Raw genomic sequence first — 23,767 nt, forward strand, 5'->3', positions numbered from 1 at the left:
ATCTACTTACAAGGTGAGACGAGCAAGGCACTTGGGGCCCAAAATTTAAGGAGGCGTTCACTCTCAGGGTCACGCAAGTGTCCATCCTGTACCTGGTGTACAACCCTGAGGGTGAATGCCTCCTAAAGTTTAAACTCTACACTGCTTGCTTCACTCTAGTCCCAGCCATTACCTTCTGAAACTTGTTTTTCTTGTCCAATGTAATGCTTTTGCAATGTATCTACATTTACACATATGTAACTCGAATTCACTTAATTTCACTGCTATAGCCATGCTGTCTGATGTGGTAGCCATTAGCCACATGTGGCTGTTTAGATTTCAATTAATCAAAATTAAATAAAAATTTCAATTCTTTAGTCACTCTGCCACATTTTGTGTATTTATTAGGCACCTGTGACTGGTGGCTACCATATTAGACAGCATGGGCAGAGAACGCTTCATGGTCGCAGAAAGTTTTGTCGGACAGTGTTTTACTTATTTATTTACCTCTTGCTTGATATTTAGGTTGTGTCTAGTTTTCTACTCTCAACAAACAGTGCTTCAGTGGTCACTGTTCTATATGTCTCCTTGTGCACACATGCAGGAATTTCCCTAGGGTACATATCTAGGAATTGAGTTGCTTGGTTATGGGAATATCCATCTTACTAGACACTGTGTCTGCTCTTGAAAGTGATCGTTGAAGTTCTTACTCCCACCAGCAGCGTTGCTATTGCTGTGTCCTTATCAACACTTGGTCCTGTCAGATTTTTACATTTTTGTTTTTCTGAAGGGTGTACATGAGTAGGTTTCAGTTAGTATTTTCCTGATTACTGGTGAGGTTGAACTATTTATATCTGTTTATTGACCATTTGTCTTCTGTGAATTACCCCTTCATATCTTCGCCCATTTTCCTGCTGCATTGTCTTCATCTTAACTCGTGCAGTTCTTTTTACACTTTGCCTTTTCATTTGCACGATATCTTTTGATGAGAATTTATTATTACGTTATTGTCATCAGAGTGAGCAGTCTACTTATAGTTTGTAGTTTTTGTGCTTTGCTAAAGAAATCTTAACCCTGGGACGCCTGCCTGGGTGGCTCAGTGGTTGAGTGTCTGCTTTCGACTCAGGGTGTGATTCCCCAAGTCCTGGGATCAAGTTCTGCATCGGGCTATCTGCAGAGAGCCCTGCTTCTCCCTTTCCTTGTGTCTCTGCCTCTCTCTGTGTGTCTCTCATGAATAAATAAATAAGATCTTAAAACAACAAAAAAAGAAACCTTAACCCTGAGGTCAATACGATTTCCTACTGTGTTTTCTTCTGGAAGTTTTACGTTTCATATTTAGCTTTTATTTATTTATTTATTTTAAAAATATTTTATTTATTCCTGAGAGAGAGAGAGAGAGAGAGAGAGAGAGGCAGAGACACAGGCAGAGGGAGAAGCAGGCTGTCTGCAAGGAGCCTGATATGGGACTCGATCCCAGATCCCGGGGTCATGCCCTGAGCTGAAGGCAGACACTCAACCACTGAGCCACCCAGGCGTCCCAATAGTTAGCTTTTAAAAAAAATCTACCTGGAATTTATTTTTGTTTCTGATGTGAAGTAGGACTGTGATTTAGTTTTTTCCAGACAGAAACCAGTTGTCCCTGGTTTTTTTATTGAGTAGCTCAGTGGTTTTCAAAATGTGATCCCCTGCGGATTCAGGAGATAAACTATTTTCATAATAATTCTAAAGTGTTACTTGAATTTCTCGTGTGCGCTGTGTTGTCCTGTGTCCTACTGGTACAAAAGCAGTGGTTGGGTAAAACTGCTGGTGCCTTAGCAGGAGGCAATGCAGTGTCCCCAAACAGTAGTAGTAGTTGTCATTGTATTCCTCACTGTTGCTACACATTCAGTGTTCAAATAATTTCACTTGAGTGTCCTTGAAGAAGCAGTGAAAAGTAATAACCTGTGTTAAAACAGCCCTGTGAGGAAGTCTAATATTCATTGTGGTGAAATGGGAAGTTTGCATACAGCACTTCTGCTTGCTGAAGAGTGATGGTAGTTGAGGTAAGGCACTTGTACAGTTGTTTAAGTTGAAGTGAAATTAGTAACTTTTTTTCATGGAACACCGTTTTACTTGAAAGAATGATAGACTGCAGTTAATCAGGGTATTTGGCAGATGTCTTCTCAGAAATGAAAGAAGTGAGCTGGTCACTTCGAGGACAACTCATGGTTTCTTGCCAATTGATAAAATTTGAGCTTTAAAGCCAAATGGTCTTTGGGAAAACTTTTCTTCACCATTAGCCTGACAACTCAATAGTGAAAGATTTTTCTGATGAGATCAGTGGTGATCTTAACAAAGAAGATTTAAAAAATATTGTATAGTGAAATGTAGTCATTCAGTAGGTCAGTATTTTCCAATAGACGGGTGGGGTTCAGTATAAACCAGTGTGAGAAGTTCACTGATACAGTTTCATATTCCACATTATAACTAACTTGAACATTGAACATACTACTACTTTTTGAGTTTTGCTATAAGTAACAAAGTAGAATATCTCCAGATAGCTGAAAGATTATAGCACTTCTCCCTCCTCCAATTATGTATCTGTTGAGGCTGGATTTTCTTCATGTACTTCAATCAAGACAGCATATTGCAACAGATTGATTGCAGAAGCCTGTGTGAGAATCCAGGTCTCTTTGATTAAGCCAGATAATAGGAGCTTTACAAAATGTACAAGCCATTCTTTTCACTACTTTGGTTTCTTTTTCTTTTCTTTTCTTTTTTTCTTTTCTTTTCTTTTCTTTTCTTTCCTTTTTTCTTTTCTTTTCTTTTTTTTTTTAAATACTTTATTTATTCATGACACAGAGAGAGAGACAGGCAGAGAGAAAAGGAGGCTCCATGCAGGGAGTCTGATGTGGGACTCGATCCGGGTTCTCCAGGATCACACACCGGGCTGAAGGCAGTGCTAAACCTCTGGACCACCAGGGCTGCCCCACTACTTTTTTTTTTTTTTTAATTTTTACATAAAAAAAATTTATTTTAAGAGAGCATGTTTGCGTGTGAGCAGGCTTTGGGGAGGGACATAGGGAAAGGGAGAGAATCCTGAGCAGATTCTGCACCGAGCACGGCTGACCCCGCGCAAGACTCAGTCCCATGACCCTGAGACCACAACCTGAGCTGAAATCAAGTCAGATGCTTTAACCAACTGAGCCACCCAGGTGTACCTCACTCCTTTGTTTTTAAAAATGTATAGTTATTCTCACAAGATAGGTTATTTATGTTAACATCTGATGTATTAGCTAATTTAAATATTTAAAATTGCCAGTTTTAATTTCTTTTTTTAAAGATTTTATTTATTTATTTTTTAAATATTTATTCATAAGATACAGAGAGAGAGAGAGAGAGAGAGGCAGAGGGAAAAGCAGGCTCCATGCAGGGAGCCCTCCGTAGGACTCAGTCCTGGGTCTCCAGGATCACGCCCTGGGCCAAGGCCGCCCTAAACCATTTAGCCTAACAAAGATTTAATTTATTTTTATTTTTTTTAAAGATTTTATTTATTTATTTATTCATGAGAGGTACAGAGAGAGAGAGAGGCAGAGACACAGAGGGAGAAGCAGGCTCCATGCAGGGAACCCGATGTGGGATTTGATCCGGGTCTCCAGGGTCACACTGTGGGCAGAAGCCGGCGCTAAACCGCAGGGCCACTGGGGTTGCCCTGATTTCATTTATTTATTCATGAGAGGCACTGAGAGGCAGAGAGAGAGGTAGAGACACAGACAGAGGGAGAAGCAGTCTCCGTGCAGGGAGCCCTATTCAGGACTTGATCTCGGGACTCCAGGATCACGCCCTGAGCCCAAGGCAAACACTTAACCACTGAGCCACCCAGGCGTTCCACCAGTTTTAATTTCTTTTTTTAAGATTTTATTTATTCATGAGAGACACACACAGAGAGAGGCAGAGACACAGGCAGAGGGAGAAGCAGGCTCCCTGTAAGGAGCCCGATGTGGGACTCGATCCTGGGTCTCCAGGATCACACCCTGTGCTGTAGGCGGCACTAAACCGCTGTGCCACCAGGGCTGCCCCCAGTTTTAATTTCTAATTTAGTAAATATACATAGATAAAATCCCTGTCCCTTTCAACAGCTCTTTAGAGTCCTCATTAATTTTTTTAAGAGTTAGTTTTTTTTTTTTTTAAGATTTTATTTATTTATTCATGAGAGACAGAGGCAGAGACATAGGCAGAGGGAGAGGCAGGCTCCCTGTGGGAAGCCTGATGTGGGACTTGATCCTAGAATGCCAGGATCACAACCTGTGCTCAACCACTGAGGCATCCAGGTGCCCCTTTTTGCTTGTTTGTTTTTTGTTGTTTTTTGTTTTTTTTAAAGAGCAATTTCAAGTTCACAGGAAAACTGAGAGTAAGGTACAGAGCTTTTCCATATGCCCCCTGCCCTGCCTTCCCTCACGTGTAGTCTCCCCTACCAGTTGACATCCCCCACTGGAGTGGTCTATTTGTTATAGTTGATGAACCTACATCATTATCACCCAAAGTCCCTGTAGTTTACATTAGGGTTCACTCTTAGTGTTGTACATTCTATGGATTTGGATAAATGTATGACAGACGACCATCATTATAGTCTTTTTTTTTTTAAGATTTTATTTATTCATGAGACAGAGGGGGGGCGGGAGCAGAGACACAGGAAGAGGGAGAAGCAGGCTCCATACAGGGAGCCCAACGTGGGACTCGATCCTGGGACTCCAGGATCAGGCCCTGGGCTGAACGTGGCGCTAAACCACTGAGCCACCTGGGCTGCCCTCATTATAGTCTTAAGAGTGTTTTTCCTGTCCCCCCAAATCCTCTCTGCACTACCTAGTCACCCCAAACACTGCTCATTAAATTTAAGAGGGTAAAGGAATCCCAAGACCAAAACTCTTGAGAGCCTTTGGATGAATCCATCCTTAGCCTAGTGATTTGTAACCTCTGTCTAGAGCAAGTTTCCATCCAGTCACAGGTCTCTTCTGTGGGCTTGTCTCTTCCTATACCAACAACACATTTTCTTTTCTTTTCTTTTTTTTTTTTTTAAGGATTTTATTTATTTATTTGTAGAGACAGAGAGGAGAGAGAGGCAGAGACACAGGCAGAGGGAGAAGCAGACTCCTTGCAGGGAGCCCGATGTGGGACTCGGTCCCTGGTCTCCAGGATCACACCCTGGGCTGACGGCCGCACTAAACCACTGAGCCACCAGGGCTGCCCAACACCACCATATTTTCTTAAATATTACCACATTAGAACCAATCTTTGTAAGGCTAGTTCTAACACCTGGTGCTTTTTTTCAGAGGTATCAGTTATTCTTGGTTTTTGTTATTCCACAGAAAGTAGGACACACAAATACTTCTATCTATTACAACAATACTATATGGGGGACGCCTGGGTGGCTCAGTTAAGCTTCTGACTCTTGATTTCAAGTCATGATCTCAGGTTGGGAAATTGAGACCTGTGTTAGACTCCGTGCTCAGCACAGTCTAAGATTCTCCCTCTGCCCCCCTCCCATTCTCTCTTTAAAAATAAATAAGTAAAAATAAAGTGATAGGTTTAAAGAAATCTTTTAAAAATAGAGAATTGCAAGAGAGTAAAAGTTATCCACTGTTAATATTCTGATGTGTAGCTTTATATTCTGCATATTCTATGTGTGTGTGTATATGCACATATGTAATGTTCACCTTAAAAAATAAAACTACCAGTTTTACCAGCAAAAGTGGGTTTAAGAGAATTGCATTTTGGAACTTGCAAGCTGTGACAAAACCGTAACCGGAGGCAATTCTAGAGAACAAAGGAGAGGTATACTCTTTTATAGAGAAAAGGAAATTGGAAAGGCTGTTAAACCAAAGTCCCTTGGAGTGAACTGGGAGCTTCAGGTACGGTGGCTTTTTATTGGCTGAGTTGTCTGTCTCTCGTGGGCTGCGCAGTGGCGAGAGTTGTTGGGGAAAGGGGGAGAAAAATCTTCCTCCTGCTGGGGGAGTAAAGTAGCATTCACTTGCAAGGTGTCTCTTCCTGTTGGGTCTGCAAAGGACTACTAGTGTTAGGGTATGCGAGCTCCCCCTTCTGGCCTCTTGACTCCATTTTAAGTGAGGTTTCACTTTATTCCACAATATGCACACATACATAGGCAACATGCACACATATGCAAACAGTGTTATATGACAGTATATACACTTTTTTGCATATATGTCATTTTAAAAAGGTGGGGTCATACTTTACCTTGTCTTTTATGGTCTAACATTTTGCACAGTCTTATTATGAATATGTTTCCATGTCATTTAATGTTCTTCTGCATCATTGTTTTTATTTTTTTAATTTTTTTAAAGATTTTATTTATTGGGCAGCCTGGGTGGCTCAGCGGTTTAGCGCCCCCTTCAGCCCAGAGCATGATCCTGGAGACCTAGGATCAAGTCCCGCATCAGGTTCCCTGCATGGAGCCTGCCTGTGTCTCTGCCTCTCTCTATCTCTCTCTGTATCTCATGAATAAATAAAATCTTTTAAAAAAAGCTTTTATTTATTTATTCATGAGAGACACAGAGACAGAGAGAGGCAGAGACACAGGCAGAGGGAGAAGCAGGCTCCATGCAGGGAGCCCGATGCGGGACTCTATTCCGGGTCTCCAGGATCACCCCTGGACTGAAGGCGGCGCTAAACCGCTGAGCCACCCAGACTGCGCTGCGTCATTGTTTTTAATGGCTACATGAATTCTGTTGATGTGTGCATGATTTGTGTAATGATTTTCTATGCTGAAATTTTATTCATTGTGTTTCACTTGCAGAAGCCTGATCACAGTGAACCTTCTTGCTTATAAGTCATCATGTGCATGTGTGATTCCTTAGGAATGATTCCCAGGAGAGGACTGGTTGGAATACAATGAGGGCTTCAGGTGTGAGAGGGTGGGATCACTTAGATGGAGGTGGAGGGCTGTGGGAGACAAGGGGCAGGACAGATAGAAAAGAGTAGCAGTTGCAAGGGTTTTGGTAGGAGAATCCTAATGAAGTGAACATGATATAAATGGGGGAGGAAGAACCCAGCAGGGGCCTATCATCACTGCTGGTTTCCATGACTGTGGTTTGAAGGGGTAAGAGAAGAGCAAAATAAGCTGGTGGATATTGTGGGGATAGAGGACTAACCTCAGCCTGGCTCCCCCAGACCTTCCCAGGAGTTTGTGGCAGGGAGGAGGCTTTCTAAAGGACAGAGGTCCCCAGTGCCTTTAGTCTTTTGAGAGTCTAAAGAAAATCTTCTGGGGCACCTGGGTGGCTTAGTGGTTGAGCATCTGCCTTTGGCTCAGGTCATGATCTGGGGTCCTGGGATCAAGTCCTGCATCAGGCTCCCCACAGATTGCCTGCTTCTCCCTCTGCCTATGTCTCTGCCTCTCTGTGTCTCATGAATGAATGAATGAATGAATACATAAATAAATAAAAGCTTTTTTTAAAAAAAATAAAGAGAATCTTCTGTTATGCATTAAGGCCTTCCCACTCTGAACAGTCTTACTACTAGCTGCATGGGGACTGTTGGGGTGTGGCATGGTTAGTGGGCATCTCCTTTGGTGTGGGGAGCCAGATTGTCAGCCTCCTTTATTGTGTGCCGCGTGGGATGGGTGAACAGTGATGGGGAGTGGGCAATTGCAGCTGAATACAGACATCCCTAGAAGCAACCTCTGGGATCAGAAGACCAGGATGGAGGCCTGGCTCGGCACTCTCATTAGCTGAGTGAATGTGTGGACATTCTCTAACCTTCCTGAGTTTCAGCTTTTACACCCATAAAATGGGGCTAACACTGCCTCGTCACATCATTGAAAGGATTAAATTGGGGCATGGAAAGCATCTACAAGATGCAGATCCTTTGAACTGCTTAGTAATTTTGTTGAGGAAGTCAGTTGCTCTAACTTCAGTTTCTTCATTTGATAAATAGGGCTAATACTACATACCTTGTGATAATTAAATTGTAGAAAAGAACTTTAAAATGATTTTAATTTTTGAAATTAAAATGTAGGAAAGAACTTTAAAGTGATTAATCTCATGTTACTGTTCCTGGGCACATGCAAGTGATTGCCCCAGGTATGTACATGTGCCACTAGCAACCACCCAAGGGTCCTAGGCATCCGGCACGACAGATTTAGATTGTGCTAGCAGAGAAGGATGTGTGCAGTGCTGGCGAGAGTAAAGGATACAGAGGTGAAAAAGGTGGTCATGTTGTAGAATCTCATACAGAGATTTGGTTTCAAAATCAGAGCATGAAGAGACACACCTTGGTGACTCAGCAGTTTAGCACCTGCCTTCCGCCTAGGGTGTGATCCTGGAGACCCAGGATCGAGTCCCACATTGGGCTCCCTGCTTGGAGCCTGCTTCTCCCCTCTGCCCATGTCTCTGCCTCTGTCTCTCTGTGTGTCTCTCATCAAAAAATAAATAAAATCTTTAAAAAAAATTAGAGCATGAAGTTAAAAATCATATATAGTTAAATTTATTATCCTTTGAAGTCCCCAAAACTTGCCCACAGAGTATCTCTCAGTAAGTCCAGAGAATCACCTCCTCTTCCAGCATAGGAGCAGGTTGCCTTTTCTTGGGTTAGGTACCAGCTAAAATATTGAACTTAGGTTTCAGGACTATGCTAAATTAAACCTTAGCATTGCACTGTGAGGGGCACATTGGAACTGAGAGCAATGGAGGAAGTGGCAGATTCATAGTTCCCATCATTTGTAACTCTTGTTTCAGACTCATTCTGGGTCTTCTGCTCATTTCATATTTTCATCCTTTAACAAATACTTATTGATCACTTACTATGTGTCTGATGCTGTGCTGGAGACTGGGGAACAGTAGTGAAAAAAAAATTCTATATTACAGTCTAGTAGGGAAGGCAGATAATAAAAAAGCCAAAAATTCCTTAGTTTGCTAGATAGGAGTGCTATGGGAGACAAAGCAAGAAGTGTGGGGTAGGGAATTCTGGAGGGTCCAACTGCAATTTAAATGGAGGGGCCTGGGAAGCTCTGATTTTCATAAGCCCTGCAGAAGAATAAATGAACGCTATGGAATGGTCAGTGCAAAGGCTCTGAGGCAGGTGCTGCTGCACGTTTGTGTATAGTGAGGAACCCACTGTGGCTAGAGTAGAGGGAAGGAGGAGAGCCATGGGGATGAGATTGATGTAGTGTTATAGGTCATTATAGGCTGTTGGGCTGACCTTGGCCTTTTGTCTGGGCAAGAGGGTAGTATATTGGAGAGTTTTGGGTAGAGGAAGTACAAGATGCTTATCAAGATCATTCCGAATCTGTTTTGAGAAAAGCCTGAAAGACAAAGGGAACTAGTTGGGGACTGTTGCAGCGGTCTTGGTGAGACAATAGTGGCTTGAACCAAGGTGGTAAGAACTAGTTTACTATGGATATTTTAGAGTTAGAACTACTATTGCATTCACTGTCGGATTAGATGGGGGTTGAACAATGATATAAGTACAAGGGAACCTCAGGGTTTTATTCTGGAATCATCAGATAGACTTGCCATTAATTGAGGTTAGGGAGCTTATGGGAGGAGCTGGGGGGACAGGTTTGGACAGGTTAAGTTTGAAGTCCTGCCAGACACCCAGGGGGAGAAGTGGAGTGGGTAGTTGATATGTATGAATTTGGAACTTGAGGGTAGAACGTTCAGGCTGGAGCTATATGGGAGCCATCAGTTTATAGTTATTTAAAACCATTCTGCAAAAAATAAATAAAATAAATAAAAAAGAAATAAAACCATGCTGCAAGGCTGAGATCTCCCAGGGAGTGAGTCTAGGTAGCTGGGCTCACCAGTGTTGAGAAGTGGAGAGATGAGAAGGAGCCAGCTGCAGAGACTGGGAAGGAGTGGCTGGAGAAGTGGAAAGATAATTAGGAGAATATGGCATTCAGGATGCAGATGTTGAAGGCAGAGAAGCATGGAGAGAGATGCTTACACTGTTTGAGTAGTCATTCCTCTCAGCACTGGCAGCTCTATTTGAGAATGTGAAATACACATGATGCAGTTCCACCTTGTCATGTTTGAAAATGCACCATTCTAGCCGCGTGTGGGAGTCAGGGAGTTGGAATGAGACAGGCACAGCATACAGTTACTGTGCTGTGCTTTGCTCTAAATACAGCTTGAAGGGCTTCTCTGAGACTCGACATGACAGTGGCCTGGCCCAGGGAGATTTGGGCATGCATGTAGGCACAGTAAGCCAGTTTCCTCATCTAGAAAATGGTTATCTCATAACCTCTATCCTAGAACATTTATGAGAATTCAAAGAGAAACTGCACCTGAAGTGCTCAGCCAGGCCTAGAAACTTATAAAGCTCTCTGCAAACATTAACGATTCTGTGATTCATCAGGCCTCTACCATGGTTCAAAATGCTGCAGTGCAGGTTCCTTGCTATGTCAGCTTCATGGGGATACTTCAAGCAGGTCCACTCACCCATTTCTTACCCCCCAGTGAGTCACACCACTCTTGTTATTCCAAGAAATCTTAATTTCTTTATTGTTTGATTTTTTTTGACTCAACAATTTTTTTAAAACTTTGTTTTTTTCTGAAACGTTCTTGTTATGAGCCTTTTGTTTTGTTCTCGTTAAATGCACTCGACCCAAAATTGGTTTGGCATATCGAAAAGGAGACCAAGGAGGGACTGGGGGGCATGGGAGAGAGGGGAGGAGGCCCAAATGGACACAGAGAAATCGTGGGTGAAAGAAGAGGAACACAGTGAGAAAAACACAGGGAAAGAGGTGGAGACAGAAAGGAAGGCAAGGGAAACCAAACAAAAACACCCCCCCCCCCCAAAAAAAAAAGACCGAGAAAAATATTAGATTTAAAAGCAAATGAATTCAGGAGCCCAAGGAAGGGAGTAGGAGAGGAAACCAAGACCCTTCCTTCTCTATACCGTCCCAGCTGGGGTGGGGTGTCAAGGCACCAGGTCTGGTCGGGGTGAGGGGACACCTGGGCTCTTGGGGTGGCTTTGCACTAGGCTGCAGTGGTGTCCAACCCCACCAGGGGGCCCTGCCATGCAGCTTTGAGGCCTGGGAATCCACCTTGGTGATTTTGGCCAGAATGGGAACCTAGGGACCTGCCCCACCCTCTCTCCCTTTGATTGTCAGTGTCTGGAGAGATAGGAGGGCTGGTCAGGGGGGAGGAAGCAGATTCCTCGGATGCCTCCAGTCCCCCAGAGAACTCTCCCACCAAGCCTGCTCTCCTCGCCCTCTTGCTGGTGTCAGAGGCAGCCTCTGGCTCTAGCTGGACTATGCCGGGCCAACTCCATCGTCCCTCCTCTCGCCAGCTCTTCACAGATCCCTAGCTGCCCCTTCCTACAGTGGAGTTCCTGGTCTAGTGACGCCAAGGAAGGCCACAGAATTCTGGGCAAGACTCCCTGTCCTTGTTTCTCTTCCCCATCCAGACTAACCCATGGTCTTCAGCTGAAAGAGGTTAAGCCTTCCTACTTGAAAAAGCCAGAGATGGGACCCCACCCTGCCTTCTCCCCACACCTATCTCCCTACATGGGACAAACCACCATCTTTGGTCTGACCCCTTCTCCCCTAACTGATGGGGACAAGCCAGCCCCAGCTCCCTAGAAGGGAGGGGCTTTCTAGCAGCAAAAAGGGTTCCTCCAGCCACCTACCTGTCCCTTCCCCCAGTTCCTCCCTAGAGCCCGCCCCCCTTAACCCAAAGAAGTTTATGGCAGCAGCAGGCTGAGACCCGAAGATGTTTGAAAACTCATGGCACTTGTGAGAAAAGAGGGAGGGGCAAAAGAGACAAGAAGGGGTCAGAGTAGAGGTGGACAGCCACCCCTGGGAGAATGGCAATGGCAGGGTTGGGCTACTGTGGCAATGGGACTACCCTACTCTCAAAGAGCTGGAGGGTGGGGTGGGAAGCCAGGGTGAGAGGCTGGAGAGGTGGGTGCTGGAAGAGGTACTCAGGAGACATCCCCAGCCCAGAGCTTCCGGAGTCTAAGGTTTGGGGTAGAGCCCCCGGTACAAGGGTGTCCTGACTGCAGGCCCTGGTACCTGGCTTTGCCTCCCCCGCAAGAGGGTGTAGGGTAGGGAAGGTGATCACTCACCTTTGGGGGCCCCCTGCCCAAAGAGAGACAACTTCACCACCTCCCGCCTCCCCGTCACAACCACCACATGCTGCCTTCACTTCCCTTTCCCCATCACCTGCTCTAGGTGGGGAGTCCCTTCTTCCTCAGCCCAGAGTCCCAGAAGCAATATACAAGAAGCAGGAACTCAAAGAACAGCGCAGCCATCTTGGCAAAAGCATCTTTGGGTGTGAGGGTGCCTCCCCTGGGCCAGTGGGGAGGGGAGGGGGGAGACAGGCCCCAGTCCTGGGGCAGGCAGTGAGGTACGCGCCCCAGGAGGGCTGACTGATGCCAGGGAACAGGCGGAGCAGGGAAAGAGGCGACAGAAACGGTGCCGGGAAGGAAACAGGTTCTTTGTTTCGCTGTTGCTTCTAGATTTTGTTTTCTGTCTCTGGATTGTAAAAAGCTGCTCTGGCGGCCCGCCCACCCCGGCTGGGGATGCACACAAACACAGAGAAGTCCTGGCTGCCAGGGCCCAGCGGCGCCACTCTGCTCCGGAGAAAGCCCCGGGCTGGCTGGCCACAGGCTCCCGGTGGCTTCAAGTGATGAGATTTTCTTTCTTTCTTTTTTTTTTTTTTTTGTCTTTTTTTTTTTTCTTTTCCATTTCGTTGAAATATTTACAGCAATGGGGGAGGAGGAGGAGAAGAGAGAAAGGGGTAAGATGGCCCCCTAGGGAAAGATCCAAGCCCAGGACCCACTCCCCAGGGATATCCAGACCCAAAATCTGCTCCCCAGATAGCCGAGCCCACAGGACTGGGAACTGCCCAGATATGGCCACCCCTGTGGGCTGGGGGCCCTGTGGGGAGTTGTGCTTCATCAGGAGTCACCCCAAGGGAGGGGGTCACTGGGTGCACTTGAGGAGGCTGATGGGCAGGCTTGCTAGGGAGGCAAGGACGAAGAGCAGAGGGAAGGAGCTTCAAAGTTCCACCTTTAAACCAGCAGCCACAACCGCCCATTCCTCTTGCCCTGGGGCTTTCTCTTGGGCCAGAGGCCCCAGTCTCCAGGAGCAGGGAACTGTCTTCCAGGAGGACCTGTCTGTCTGCTCCCACTGCTCCTTCCTGTTGTAGCTGGCAGCACTTCCAGCTGCAGAGAGAGGAGCAGCTGACAGGTTCCACTCAGTAGGGCCCTTGGCCCAGGGAAACCAAAGCCCTCATTTCCCTCCAGGGGTCAGGAAAGTGGGGGAGAGGGGGGGAAGTAAAGAGCGGGCTGCACCCATCCAATTTCTCCTTCCTTACTCCCTTGGGGGACCTCTTGGCTCCTCCTTACTGCACTTCCCCCCAAATCGAGCTGGTGCGTGTGGCTGGTAGGAAACCCTGTCTGTGAACCCTGCACCACAGGCCCCCACGGCAGAGCTCCTGAGGGCCTAGAGGGCCCACGGCTGACGGGCACCTGGAGAGAGTGGCCCACCAGCCACTGCCTCCATGAGTCTCCCTCTCCCACCAGAGCCCCACCCAGGGTTCCCTCCCCGGCCTGGGCCACCAGCCCCTGGTCCATGAGGTCCCTCAGAGACTGGTGACCAGCTGCATCTGCCCATCCCCATCAGGCCCTGGCCCCTCAAGGCCCGGGGCCGCCAGGTAGCCCTCGTGGCTGGGCCGCCGCACCTGATAGTAGCCCTGCAGGGGGTTCCGGGCCACTAGGGCTGGTGGGCGCGAGGTGTAGTAGATTTCAGGGGGGCCAGGGGGCGCAGGCGGGGGTGGGGGCAGGGCCTCACTGGGCCCCTCGGGGCTGCTGTCCGGGTAGGAGGGCGAGTCCCGCAGGTTGGCCCCGCTGGCGTAGAGGGAGTCCCGGCCTGGAGGGGAGGAGAGGGGCCGACTGGTGGCCCCATCCTCCGCAGTGCAGCTCTCCGACTCATCCAGATCACTCTGGTACAGCACCGACTGGGCCCGGGGCAGCAGCAGCGGCTCCTCCAGGGCCTTGTAGAGAAGTTCGATCTCTGCCCGGTCAGCACCCCCGGGCCCTCCTGCTTCTTCCTCCCCACCGCCCCCTGGCACAGGTGGCACAGGGGGTTCAGGTGGTGGGGGGCCCTTGGCCCCACTGCTGCTGCCCCGCAGGTTGTTGTGTACCAGCTCTGAGATGATCATCTTCTCAAAAGCAGCAGCATCGGCCAGGTTCCGGCCTCGGGGTGGCTCAGAGGCCCCGTCCCCTGGAGGGAAATCCCCACTTCTCAAGGAGTAACTGTTGTTGAAGTTGCCGTTGAGGGGCAATGTGTCCATGCCGCAGGCTTCCCGGCCTCCTAGAGGGTGCTCTGCCGGCAAAAGAGGGCTGGCTCAGGAGGAGGCTGGGAAGCGACAGGGGCATGGGCACATGGGAGAGGGCGTGCCTGCTTCCCCCGGGGCTGGGATCTCCTATTCCCATTCTTCCTCACTGGCATTGGGGACACCAGCCCAATATCAAGTTGGTGGAATGGGGGTGGAAGTGGGGACACACACCAGTTCCCCCTAGGTCTCCTCTCAGCTGGGAGGCTCAGAATCTCAGCAGTGAGGAGGCCTAGTGACCAGGTTCCATTTCCTGTGCTCTGACCCTCATCACCTTCATTGCCTACCTGAGGGCCAAACATAACCCCCTCTAGCTGTATGTGGGGCGGGCGGTTGGGAGGAAGGGGCACCTGAATTCTCCCTGAGTGCAGTCATCCCAGGAGGCCATTATCACATTCCCTTCCCTGCCTTGGAAATATTACCCGGAAGTCACACTTACTGGGTTCCCGGTAGCTCCCTGTTGGTGCAGGCCAGGAGGGAAGAGAGAGAAAGTGAGAGTGTGCTTGGAAAGTCAAGCCCAGTTTCCAATTCAGGAAGTAATAGGATGCCCCAAGCAGAGACTGTCAGGATGCAGACCCCACCACACTCCCTGACCCGGGCTGTTGTCATCTTCCTGTACCAGAGTGTGCTCACCTGGGGAATTGAAGACAGGGGGCGAGGAGGGATTGAAGCCCACTGACTCGGCGATGAGGGTGTTGTAGGGGCTGGTGCCCCCACGGGGCTGCAGCACGGGGTTGGTCAGCAGGTGGTTCCCCATGGTACCTGTCCAGAACATCAGGGGTCACAAAGTGGCCCAGAGACACTGGCCCACGAATCCTGAGGGATAGAGCCAAGAGCAAAGGAACGTGATCTCACCTCGGTTCAGAGTAGGGGTGCTGTTGATGTCACCTGCCATGAAGGAGGACTCCGTCTGTTTCCTCACGGTGTCGTTCCACATCCTCCGGATTCGGCTCTGGAGACACAGCCTGGATGTGAGCCCCCAACCCCTGGGCTGCCCACCCTCCAGGATCTTTCTGAGACCTGGGCTGGGCCTGGGCTGAGCGCTGCCCTGTCTCCTAGGCCCTGGGGTCCAGTACTCAGCCCCAGGGAGCCCTGCTCGGTGCCCTGGCCCCTGCCTAGGTACCTGGGTCCCCGTGTAGTAGCGGGTGTTGCTCCGCATGGCTGAGGTTTTGAGTGAGCCGTGAGCGCCCCCGGGTGGGGAGCGGATGCAGCAGTAGGAGTGACGCAGGCACTTGCTGTACTCCTTGTGCACCTGGGGGAGGAGGAGGACAGGCAGCTGGCAGTGGGTGCCCCTGCAAGCCTCAGAAACCTCGTTGTTTCCTGTTTCACAACAGCCAGCCGGTCAGGCAGGCACTCTGCTTGCTCAGGCCCATCCCCCTTTCTCTACATCCATGTCACTTTCTTGTTCATTTACTCAACAGGTCTTTAATGAGCATCTGCTATGTGCCAGGCATAGTTAAGGCCCCAGGGACGATACAGAACAAGTCATTCACACAGCCCTACCTCTGAGAACTAATATTTTGGTAGACAGAGATGTGTAGATACAAACAAGATCCCATTGTGTAGGATGTCTGATGCTGTCAGGTGCTGTGCAGACCAATGTGGCCAGGAATGGGGTTAGGCAGTGTTGGTGGGTGGGGATGTGTGTGTGTTTGGGGGTGGGGTTGTGATCTTAAATAGACCGGGAAGCCTCATTGAGGAAACATCTCGGCAAAGATCTGAAGTAAATAGGATAGGAGACCTTGTAGAGAGAGAGGAGCAGGAATATGCCCTGAGGATGGTCTTATCTAGTTGTTCGAGAGAAAGCAGAGGAGAGGATGGCTGAAGGGGAGAAAGGGAAGTGGGGCCCGGGTAGGGTTGTGTGAGCTTATGGGCTCCAGTAAGGATGCTAAAAAGGAAACTTTATCACCACAAAACTTACAGTTTATCTCGTAACTATTGAAGTGGAAGCCTTCTGTCTGGGTGATACTCAGTTCTCTCCTTCCCACACACCTGACTGGTGCCCCCGTATCATAGGTGGGTGGGTGGGGGGTTGGTCCTCTGCTACCACAACCCTGCTCTCCCAGCTCCCCAAATCCGTCCTGCTTTCTGGCTTCCCCAGGTTGTCATATCTTGCTCTTTTCCAGAACCCTCTTCACCCCTGCTTAAGTCCTCCCTGACTCCAAGCTCGTGCTCCCCTCACAGCAGACAGATTCCACTGCAGAAGGCAGGCACTTGGACCCCTTTCCTGACCTCACCTTCTTTTGTAAGGCGCAGTGAAAGACAAAGATGAAGACCCCCTGGAAGGCGTTGAAAGTGGTGAAGAGATAGGCCATAACCACTGACTCCTTATTGATGAAGAGCAGGCCAAAAGCCCAGGTGAGGCCCAGGAGGAAAAGCAGCGCAATGGCCCCCAAGGCCCAGGATCTGGGGAGGGGAGAAAGGACAGGTATGTCAAAGTCCCTGCCAGTGGACAAACCTCTCTGCCCTGCTGTGTCCCTCTTCAGAGGGGTCTGGATACTGTTGGCAAAGAAACAGGCCTTGGGCGGATCACCTTCAGTGGTACTTTGACCCAGCCTGGGCCTGAGGTTGGGGTTTGGGGTTTTGCAAAGGTCAGTCATTTGCCTTCAGCCTTGGGCCGAATTTCCAGATCCTTAAACTACCTTTTGCTGCTCATTTCTCTTTAAGTTGCCCCGAATTGGACTTACCTTTTTAACTTGGCCTCGCCCTAAGCAGTTATGTCCCCCAAAGCACAGATTGGATATGTTAATGTGTTTTCTAATACTTGTTAAGTACATGAACAAGCACAATAAAAACACATTTGTCCTTAAAAATCATCTTGTGGTACTGGAGGTGAGTGCATCACATTTTAGGAAGCCCTGGGAGAGACCAGGCCTGGTATGTATGGAGCTATCTGGCGGGGGTGTGGGGAAGGGGTGCTCACTTAATGTTGTCCAGGCGACTGGAGTCAGGCTTGAGCACAGATGAGCTCCGGATCATCTTGTGCAGGGTTACCATGAGGAACACCAGGTTCACCTTGGGGGGAGGGACAGAGAGAGGCTAGGCTGCGGGAGGTCCCTTGGGGTCCCTCCACCTCCCAGAGTGAGCTCCTGGCCAAATCTCAGCCTCATGCCCCCTTCTTCAGGGCCTCCTCTGCTGTTGTACCTGCCCTCAGGTGCCTGCTGACTGGTAACAACTGTCTGTTAATGTGGCTCCTAGTGGCGAGAGGACAGGGCCTGTAGCCTGACACAAGGCAGGGGCTCAAATCACAGTTCCTAGATGGACAGGCCTTGGTGCCGGAGCTTTACAGACCCGCTGCGTTCTTGTCTTCTTAGTTAGCTGCTCCGTTTCGATGGTTTTCACACCAGCCCTCTCAGGGCTTGGGGAGAGTGGGGCAGGGCTCCGGGGTCAAGGCTAGCTTGTGTGAAGGAAGGAGATATAGAACTACAGGTACCACCTTCCCACTTACCACGATAACAAAGGAGACTGGTCCAATGAAGCTCCAGATGAAGTAATTGTCGACTCGGAGCCAGCAGCTATAAAGAAAGCAGGGCTTGGGGAGACAGAGGCGGGAAAGCCCTTCCCTCCCATCCTAGCCCCCAGGGACCCTGCAGGCTGTAGCCTTCGATCTCAGGAGGAGGACAGTGCCTAGCGTCCTGGCCCAAGGGATTCTGCTGAGCAGGGGGCCAGGCAGGAGGAGAGACCTGGAGAATGGGTGGGGGGGCACTCACGCCTTCTCGGTGCCATAGCTGCGGTAGTCGATGGCTGCCGCGATGCCTACCACCAGGGCTGGGAAGCAATAGCCACCCAGGTAGTAGTACTTAGTGCGGGAGTACTCGCTCTCAAACACTTCGACCAGCAGCAGGTAGAGGTGCACACCCTCCAGGCACAACCAGGAGAAGGCAGCCAGGAAGAAGTAGTGCAGCAAGCCAGCGAAGATAGGGCAGGCAATCTGGGGGCGGCAGGGAGGGGCACCACAGGTGAGGGGCTGCCTGGGCCAGTGCCACCTCTCCTACCTGCCTCTGCCCGAGTCCCGGCCCACCTCATACTGTGTCTTGTCTATCCCGACCAGGAAGAGCAGCTCAGCCAGAAATAGGTTGATGCACAGGTTCTTGTGGATGGTATTGCGGTCGGTCTGTAACCCCCGCAAGAAGCAGAAAGTAGAGATGCAGATGGCCAGGCAGACGAGGGAGATCACGATGCCTACCCAGGTGATGACTGACAGCAGCAGCTCATTGATGCGACCTTGGTACTGGGGGACAGGAGCGGGGAGCTCGCTCAGCACCTCTGGCCTTGCACATGGCCAGGCTCAGCCAGGTGCTAGGGACGGGCAGGGCCACAGGCCACGAACACCACCAGTGTTGCCCATCTGGCCTTCTGCCCCCCAGTTTGCTGGCCCCCACCCTTCTGCAGGTGGCACGCTCACTTCCTCATGCTCTGGAAGGCTTGTGGAGAGATGACAAAGGTGACACCAACTTGCTTCTCCAGAGTGCCTTGGGAGAAGGTGGGACCATGACCAAAAAAGAACCAGACATGTGGCCTCATGCCCCGGGCAAGACTGGTGCCACCCCCCAATTCCCATGAAGCTGGTCTTCCCTGGCACTGCCCATGCAGCGCTCTCTATGATGCCATGCAAAGCCAGGCCAGCAAGTGGGCCTGCCCAGAGGAGTGGAGCGCTGGCCAGCTTACGATCTCACGGTGAGCCATTAGCACGGCAAAGTTGGTGAGGTGGCTGCAGGCACACGTGGTATGGGTCTTGTTGGACTCCACCAGGCGGCAGCCCTGGGTTGACCAGTAGCCCAGCATGGAACGCTCCGAGTAGTTCCAGAAGGAGCAGTTAGCATTGAAGTGGTTCTTGGCCTGTTGTGTGGTGGTGGCCGGGCAGTCAGATCCAGGGAGTCCCGTTCCAGCCCCCACACCCAGCTATGGGGATGGTGACAAGCATGAGAAAAGTGCCTGGGGCTCCAGATGACAGTCTGGGATCTCTGGGAACAAATGGCCCAAGCTGTTGAGGTGGGGGTTGGGGGACTGGTGCCCCAGGGAGGGGTCATAACTTGCTCTTGGGGTGGATGAACACACAGCAGGGAGAATATACAGCCTGGGAACACGGAAGATGGTGGGACTCCCGAGGGGGGAAGGAGGGAACACCTCAGCTCACCTCCAGGTGGGCCACGGTGAAGATGACAGGGTCCATGAGAAAGACGCGACTGGACTCCTTGTTGATGGACGCCGCGATGACCTGTGAGTTCACCACTAGGGAGGCGCCACCTGGGCCACCTGTACCTGCTTCACCTGCCAGCTTTACTGTGGCATTCTCGGTGGACAAGAAGAGGCCTAGATTGTTGTACAGGATGAAGACAACTTTGACCACACCTGGGGAGGACAGGCACAGTGGGGTATGTGGTCAATCCTGAGCCAGCACACCTCCGGCCACACTGGCCACCGGTACCTCTGAAGCCAGGCCCAAGACCTGGGCCCAGGTGAGGGGGGCTTGTGGAGCCCCTCCACGTACCATGGCTTAGTTGTAGGCAGTTCCAAATGGCCAGGCAGTATGCCAGGACACAGAGGGACTGCATCCCCAGCCCCCACCTTACTTGCTGTGTGACCTTGAGCAGATCCCCTACATCTCTGAGCCTTAGTCTCAAATGGGACAGATCTCCCTGAGCTATGGGAATCGACTGCCATTGCACAGGAGTAAACCCTGCAAACTACAAAGTGTCCTACGTTCTGGGGTTTTGGGGATGCCCCACAAATCCCCTGAAATGTCACGGTAGCTTGAGTGGAGAACAACTCTTGTTGGGTCCCACCCTTTTCTTGGATTCTTCAACCCAATACAATTTAAGAATGAATGTTCTTCATATGAGAAGCAGCGATGCCAGCCCGGGGCTTGGACACTGACCGTTGCGGCTGTTCTGCTTGATGGTATTGGCGGACAGCTGGATGGAGTTCTCGCTTGGGTATTCCTGGGGGAATACCAGCTCCTGCACTTGGCCCTCCGTGTTGAGGACTGTCACTTCCAGGACTGTGGGGACAGGGGATGGCAGGACAGATGTGGTTGGGGCCTGTCCCCAGTCCAGGGGCCCAGCCATGGCAAGAGGCCCGAGGCTAGGGCATCTCTGGCTGGCAGGCCCCATAGTTCAAGATTTGCACCTCATCATGATCTCAGGGTTTTGAGACTGAGCCCTGCATCAGGCTCTGTGATCAGCATGAAATCTGCTTGAGATTCTCTCCCTCTCCTCCCACTCATGCAAGTGCTCAGTTGAGATTTCTCTCTCAAATAAACAGCTAGGGGGGGGAAAAAAAGATCAACACCTGAACTTGCTGTGGGCATGACCGCAGGACTCACCCACATTCTGTTTGGCAGCCAGGAAGCGGGCAGGCTCCCTGACATTGTCGGCCAGCAGGAAGGCACCCTCCTCCAGGACATCCAAGAGCATGGTGGCTGTGTGCACCTGCTCTGTGGCATTCATGTCCTTCCAGGACTCCAGAGCCTCTGGCCGCAGGAGGTTGTCCACTGTCTCTACCACAGCCTGCACAGGCGAGGGGTGACACTGTGATTCCCCCCACATCCTCCAGTTCCCTGGGCTGGACTGATTCTGCATACTCTCCTCTCAATCTCCATCCCCAGTGCCGCCTGGGACGTGCCCAAGTGATGAGGGCTGCCTCACCCCCTCGTTGGCCAGCAGGAACCCTCTGGGCCTCACCTTGATGTAGTCTTTGCAAGTTCTCTCCCGCTTGTGCATCTGGGAAAAGAAATGGAGGTGCTGTCAGGGCCCCTAATGCCAACACTGTCACGTCTGAGCCCTGGAGAACATGCTCTTCTGCAGCTGCCACCACACCAGGGCTGGGCCCTGAACAATACCTGTTCCTAAGGGACGCCAACCCCAAAGACCGTCCAGGGCAGCTCTGGAAGATCCAGTGTGCCTAGGATCAGTCTTCTCCTCTCTGACCGCCTGGCTTGGCAGCCTAGCCTGGAGGTACCAGGCTGGACTCTTCCTGAGCCCTAAGGGCAGTGCCCCCCAACCCTGCTGGTCCTACTGCCGTGCCCCACCTTGTTGTAGTTCTTGCCAGCTGACTCGCGCTCAATGGGCCGCAAGGCCTGTAGCTGGGCATCCAGAATATCCAGCAGCTGCTCCATCAGCTTCACAGAAGAGGACACATCACCCGCATAGATGGAGCCTCGGGTGTGACGGGCCAGCTCACTGGCAATGTTGGCTGCATTCTCCCCACTCTTGATCTGCGTGAGGTGGGAGGAAGGGCCCCCCGCTATCTCAGAGACCATCTTCCTTCCCACATGCTCTCTTTTCACATTCCCAGGCTATTTGGCCCCTTCCCATCCATCTCTCTGTCCCCTTCTCCCTCCCCATCCATCTCTGTTTCTCTTGAAGGCCAGGGAGGGGACCCGCACAGTCCTGGCTCCCAGACCTGCCCGTCTGTCTCCCCAGTTGCTCTATTGCCCCCAGAGTGCCTTGTGCCCGGCCACCCAGGGCCCAGTGTGCAAGCAATTGTGCCAATCTGGGAGGGACAGCTGCTGCTGGTACCTTCTGGGCCACCTGGTTGACCCAGGGGGAGGTGCAGTTGCTGAGGTCAGGGCCCCGGGGGTTCCAGAGCCCCAGGGCTGGTAGACACTGGAAGGAGGCAATTCCTGCAGGGACAGACAGGAACAGAGAAGGGAGCCACAGGGAAGGAGAGAAAAAGGGGCCACAGCAGGGAAAGATGACAGAGAGGGGAACAGGCAGGTGAAGAGAGAAATGAAGGAAACACGGAAGACCAGACATGAAGAGGGCCGGACAGTCAAGAGAGATGTCACTCTGAGGTGACATGAGCTACCCCTCACTTCTAAGCTCCCCCTCTTGGCTCCTCTTCCTTCTTTGCCTACCAGAAATGGAACTTTCTAGCAAAGTCCATCTTGGAAGCCCCTTCTCCCTTATGCCTCTTCAAACCCTCCCCTTGGATCATTCCACCTGAAGCACAAGGCCTGGCCCCACCCCCTCTGGCACTTCAGCTGCTCTCTGTAAGGCCACTGGCTGACCGGGGGGCCTATTCCATCTCAGCCTGAGGCTGGGGGCCCAGGTCACTTCCTGTGGGCTCCCTTCATAGTCTGCCTGGCACTGCAAGAGAGGACAGGGCAGGGGGACTCATTGAGCTGCTCCCGTGCCCTGAGAGCTCTGCTGGGCTCTGAGAACACAGCTGCAGATGTCAGGCACAACCCCTGCCCTCAGAAAGCCCCCACACTGGCAGAGGAGATGGGCTAAACTGAGTGGTGGGATGTTCCCTGGCCAGACCAGGTTTAGCCACTCCCCAAGCCAGCCACAGTGAGGTGACAGCAGCCTCTGTACTCACCTCGGGTCCCCTTGGGGCAGGGCCTCTCAACCAGCATGCCCTGCTGAGTGGCTGGCCATTGGACCCGCCGCACCTCTCGAGGTTCACAGAAGAGTTCTGGGGACACGTGCAGATTGGGGGCTGGGGGCCGCCGGGTGCTGGGAGCTGGGGCTGTGGCTGGAGGCAGGTCAGGTCCCAGCTGGTTGATGGCACCCACAGGGTGTGTGGTGAGGGGCACTCGGCGGAGCGGAGTGGTGGCTGCGGGCGAGGCCGTGCTGGTAAGGGGTGTGGGTCGGGCTGTGGTGGTCGTGCTGAGAGGCGGGGAAGTGGCTGGGCCTGGAAGGGAAGAGGGTATACAAGACAGGGTCACCCCATGCTCAGGGCCCTGCCATGGTGTGCCCAGGCATGGGGTCCCTGGCATTCTAGCATCTTTCCCAATGTGGGAGGATATGCTGGTCCCCACTGGGTCTGGGAGATCTCCCCTGGCTTCTCCCTGCTCCCAAGACCATCTAAAGCATCAAAAAGCAATAAAAATTCACTTGAGTGTAGCCTGAGGTCTGAGAGTAACCAAAGAGAACAGGCCAGGAAGGGGAGGTGGACAGCCACCTCCTGTCCTCATTCTACTCTCACTTTGGTCCCTATAACCTGGCCAAGTCCCTTCCCTGTGCAGGCCTTAGTTCCCCATTATGTAAATGAGGTTGGATGGGGTCAGGCTCCTCAGCGCCCTGGGGCTGCTCAGAGCTGGCCGAGGGCAGCTGAGAGGGCGAACAGAGACTGCAGAGGGACGCTCACGCTCAATACTGGCGGCTCGGCTTTGTTGTTTCACTGACACGGGGCTTCCACCTGGGTTCGGGCTGATGAGGGCTCCAGGGCTAGAAGTGCACAGGCCCCGGAGAGGGGCAGTGGAACCTAGCAGTCAGGAGCGCAGAGTCCTGGGTCCAGGTTGTCTAAGAACTAACCTAACCTCTCCCCTCCGCGGCCCTCCCCGGCCCTCCCAGGGTTGCAGTTTCTTCACCTGTAAAACAGCAGTAGTGCTCCCTGCCTCATAAACTGTGACAGCCAAACAAGTTAACTGTGAAACGCTTAGCCCAGCCTCTGTCCCACGCTGCAAGCCTCTGTCTCCAGATCCCAGCTCTGGGTGCACAGCATGCCTCCCC

The 23,767-nt window shown here is 51.2% G+C and overlaps 1 protein-coding gene across 6 annotated transcripts in view; it reads right to left on the bottom strand.

The window, feature by feature from the left end:
• Nucleotides 1-12,386: 12,386 nt before the first annotated feature.
• Nucleotides 12,387-23,767, bottom strand: part of ADGRL1 (adhesion G protein-coupled receptor L1) — a 52,329-nt gene continuing 40,948 nt past the window's right edge. For all 6 annotated transcript variants that reach the window (XM_041760859.1, XM_041760858.1, XM_041760862.1 and 3 more), the window contains 18 exons: nucleotides 22,632-22,946; nucleotides 21,830-21,933; nucleotides 21,340-21,525; nucleotides 20,993-21,031; nucleotides 20,635-20,818; nucleotides 20,188-20,310; nucleotides 19,447-19,661; nucleotides 18,978-19,148; nucleotides 18,331-18,540; nucleotides 18,020-18,240; nucleotides 17,758-17,824; nucleotides 17,233-17,324; nucleotides 16,547-16,715; nucleotides 15,433-15,561; nucleotides 15,165-15,261; nucleotides 14,943-15,071; nucleotides 14,749-14,766; nucleotides 12,387-14,299 (listed from right to left, as the gene is read on the bottom strand). In XM_041760859.1, coding sequence (XP_041616793.1) covers nucleotides 13,557-14,299; nucleotides 14,749-14,766; nucleotides 14,943-15,071; nucleotides 15,165-15,261; nucleotides 15,433-15,561; nucleotides 16,547-16,715; nucleotides 17,233-17,324; nucleotides 17,758-17,824; nucleotides 18,020-18,240; nucleotides 18,331-18,540; nucleotides 18,978-19,148; nucleotides 19,447-19,661; nucleotides 20,188-20,310; nucleotides 20,635-20,818; nucleotides 20,993-21,031; nucleotides 21,340-21,525; nucleotides 21,830-21,933; nucleotides 22,632-22,946 — 3,212 coding nt within the window. In that variant the 3' untranslated portion in view covers nucleotides 12,387-13,556. The remainder of the gene's footprint in view (nucleotides 14,300-14,748; nucleotides 14,767-14,942; nucleotides 15,072-15,164; nucleotides 15,262-15,432; nucleotides 15,562-16,546; nucleotides 16,716-17,232; nucleotides 17,325-17,757; nucleotides 17,825-18,019; nucleotides 18,241-18,330; nucleotides 18,541-18,977; nucleotides 19,149-19,446; nucleotides 19,662-20,187; nucleotides 20,311-20,634; nucleotides 20,819-20,992; nucleotides 21,032-21,339; nucleotides 21,526-21,829; nucleotides 21,934-22,631; nucleotides 22,947-23,767) is intronic.

Source organism: Vulpes lagopus, chromosome 7 (assembly GCF_018345385.1).
Source record: "Vulpes lagopus strain Blue_001 chromosome 7, ASM1834538v1, whole genome shotgun sequence".
NCBI lineage: Eukaryota > Metazoa > Chordata > Mammalia > Carnivora > Canidae > Vulpes > Vulpes lagopus.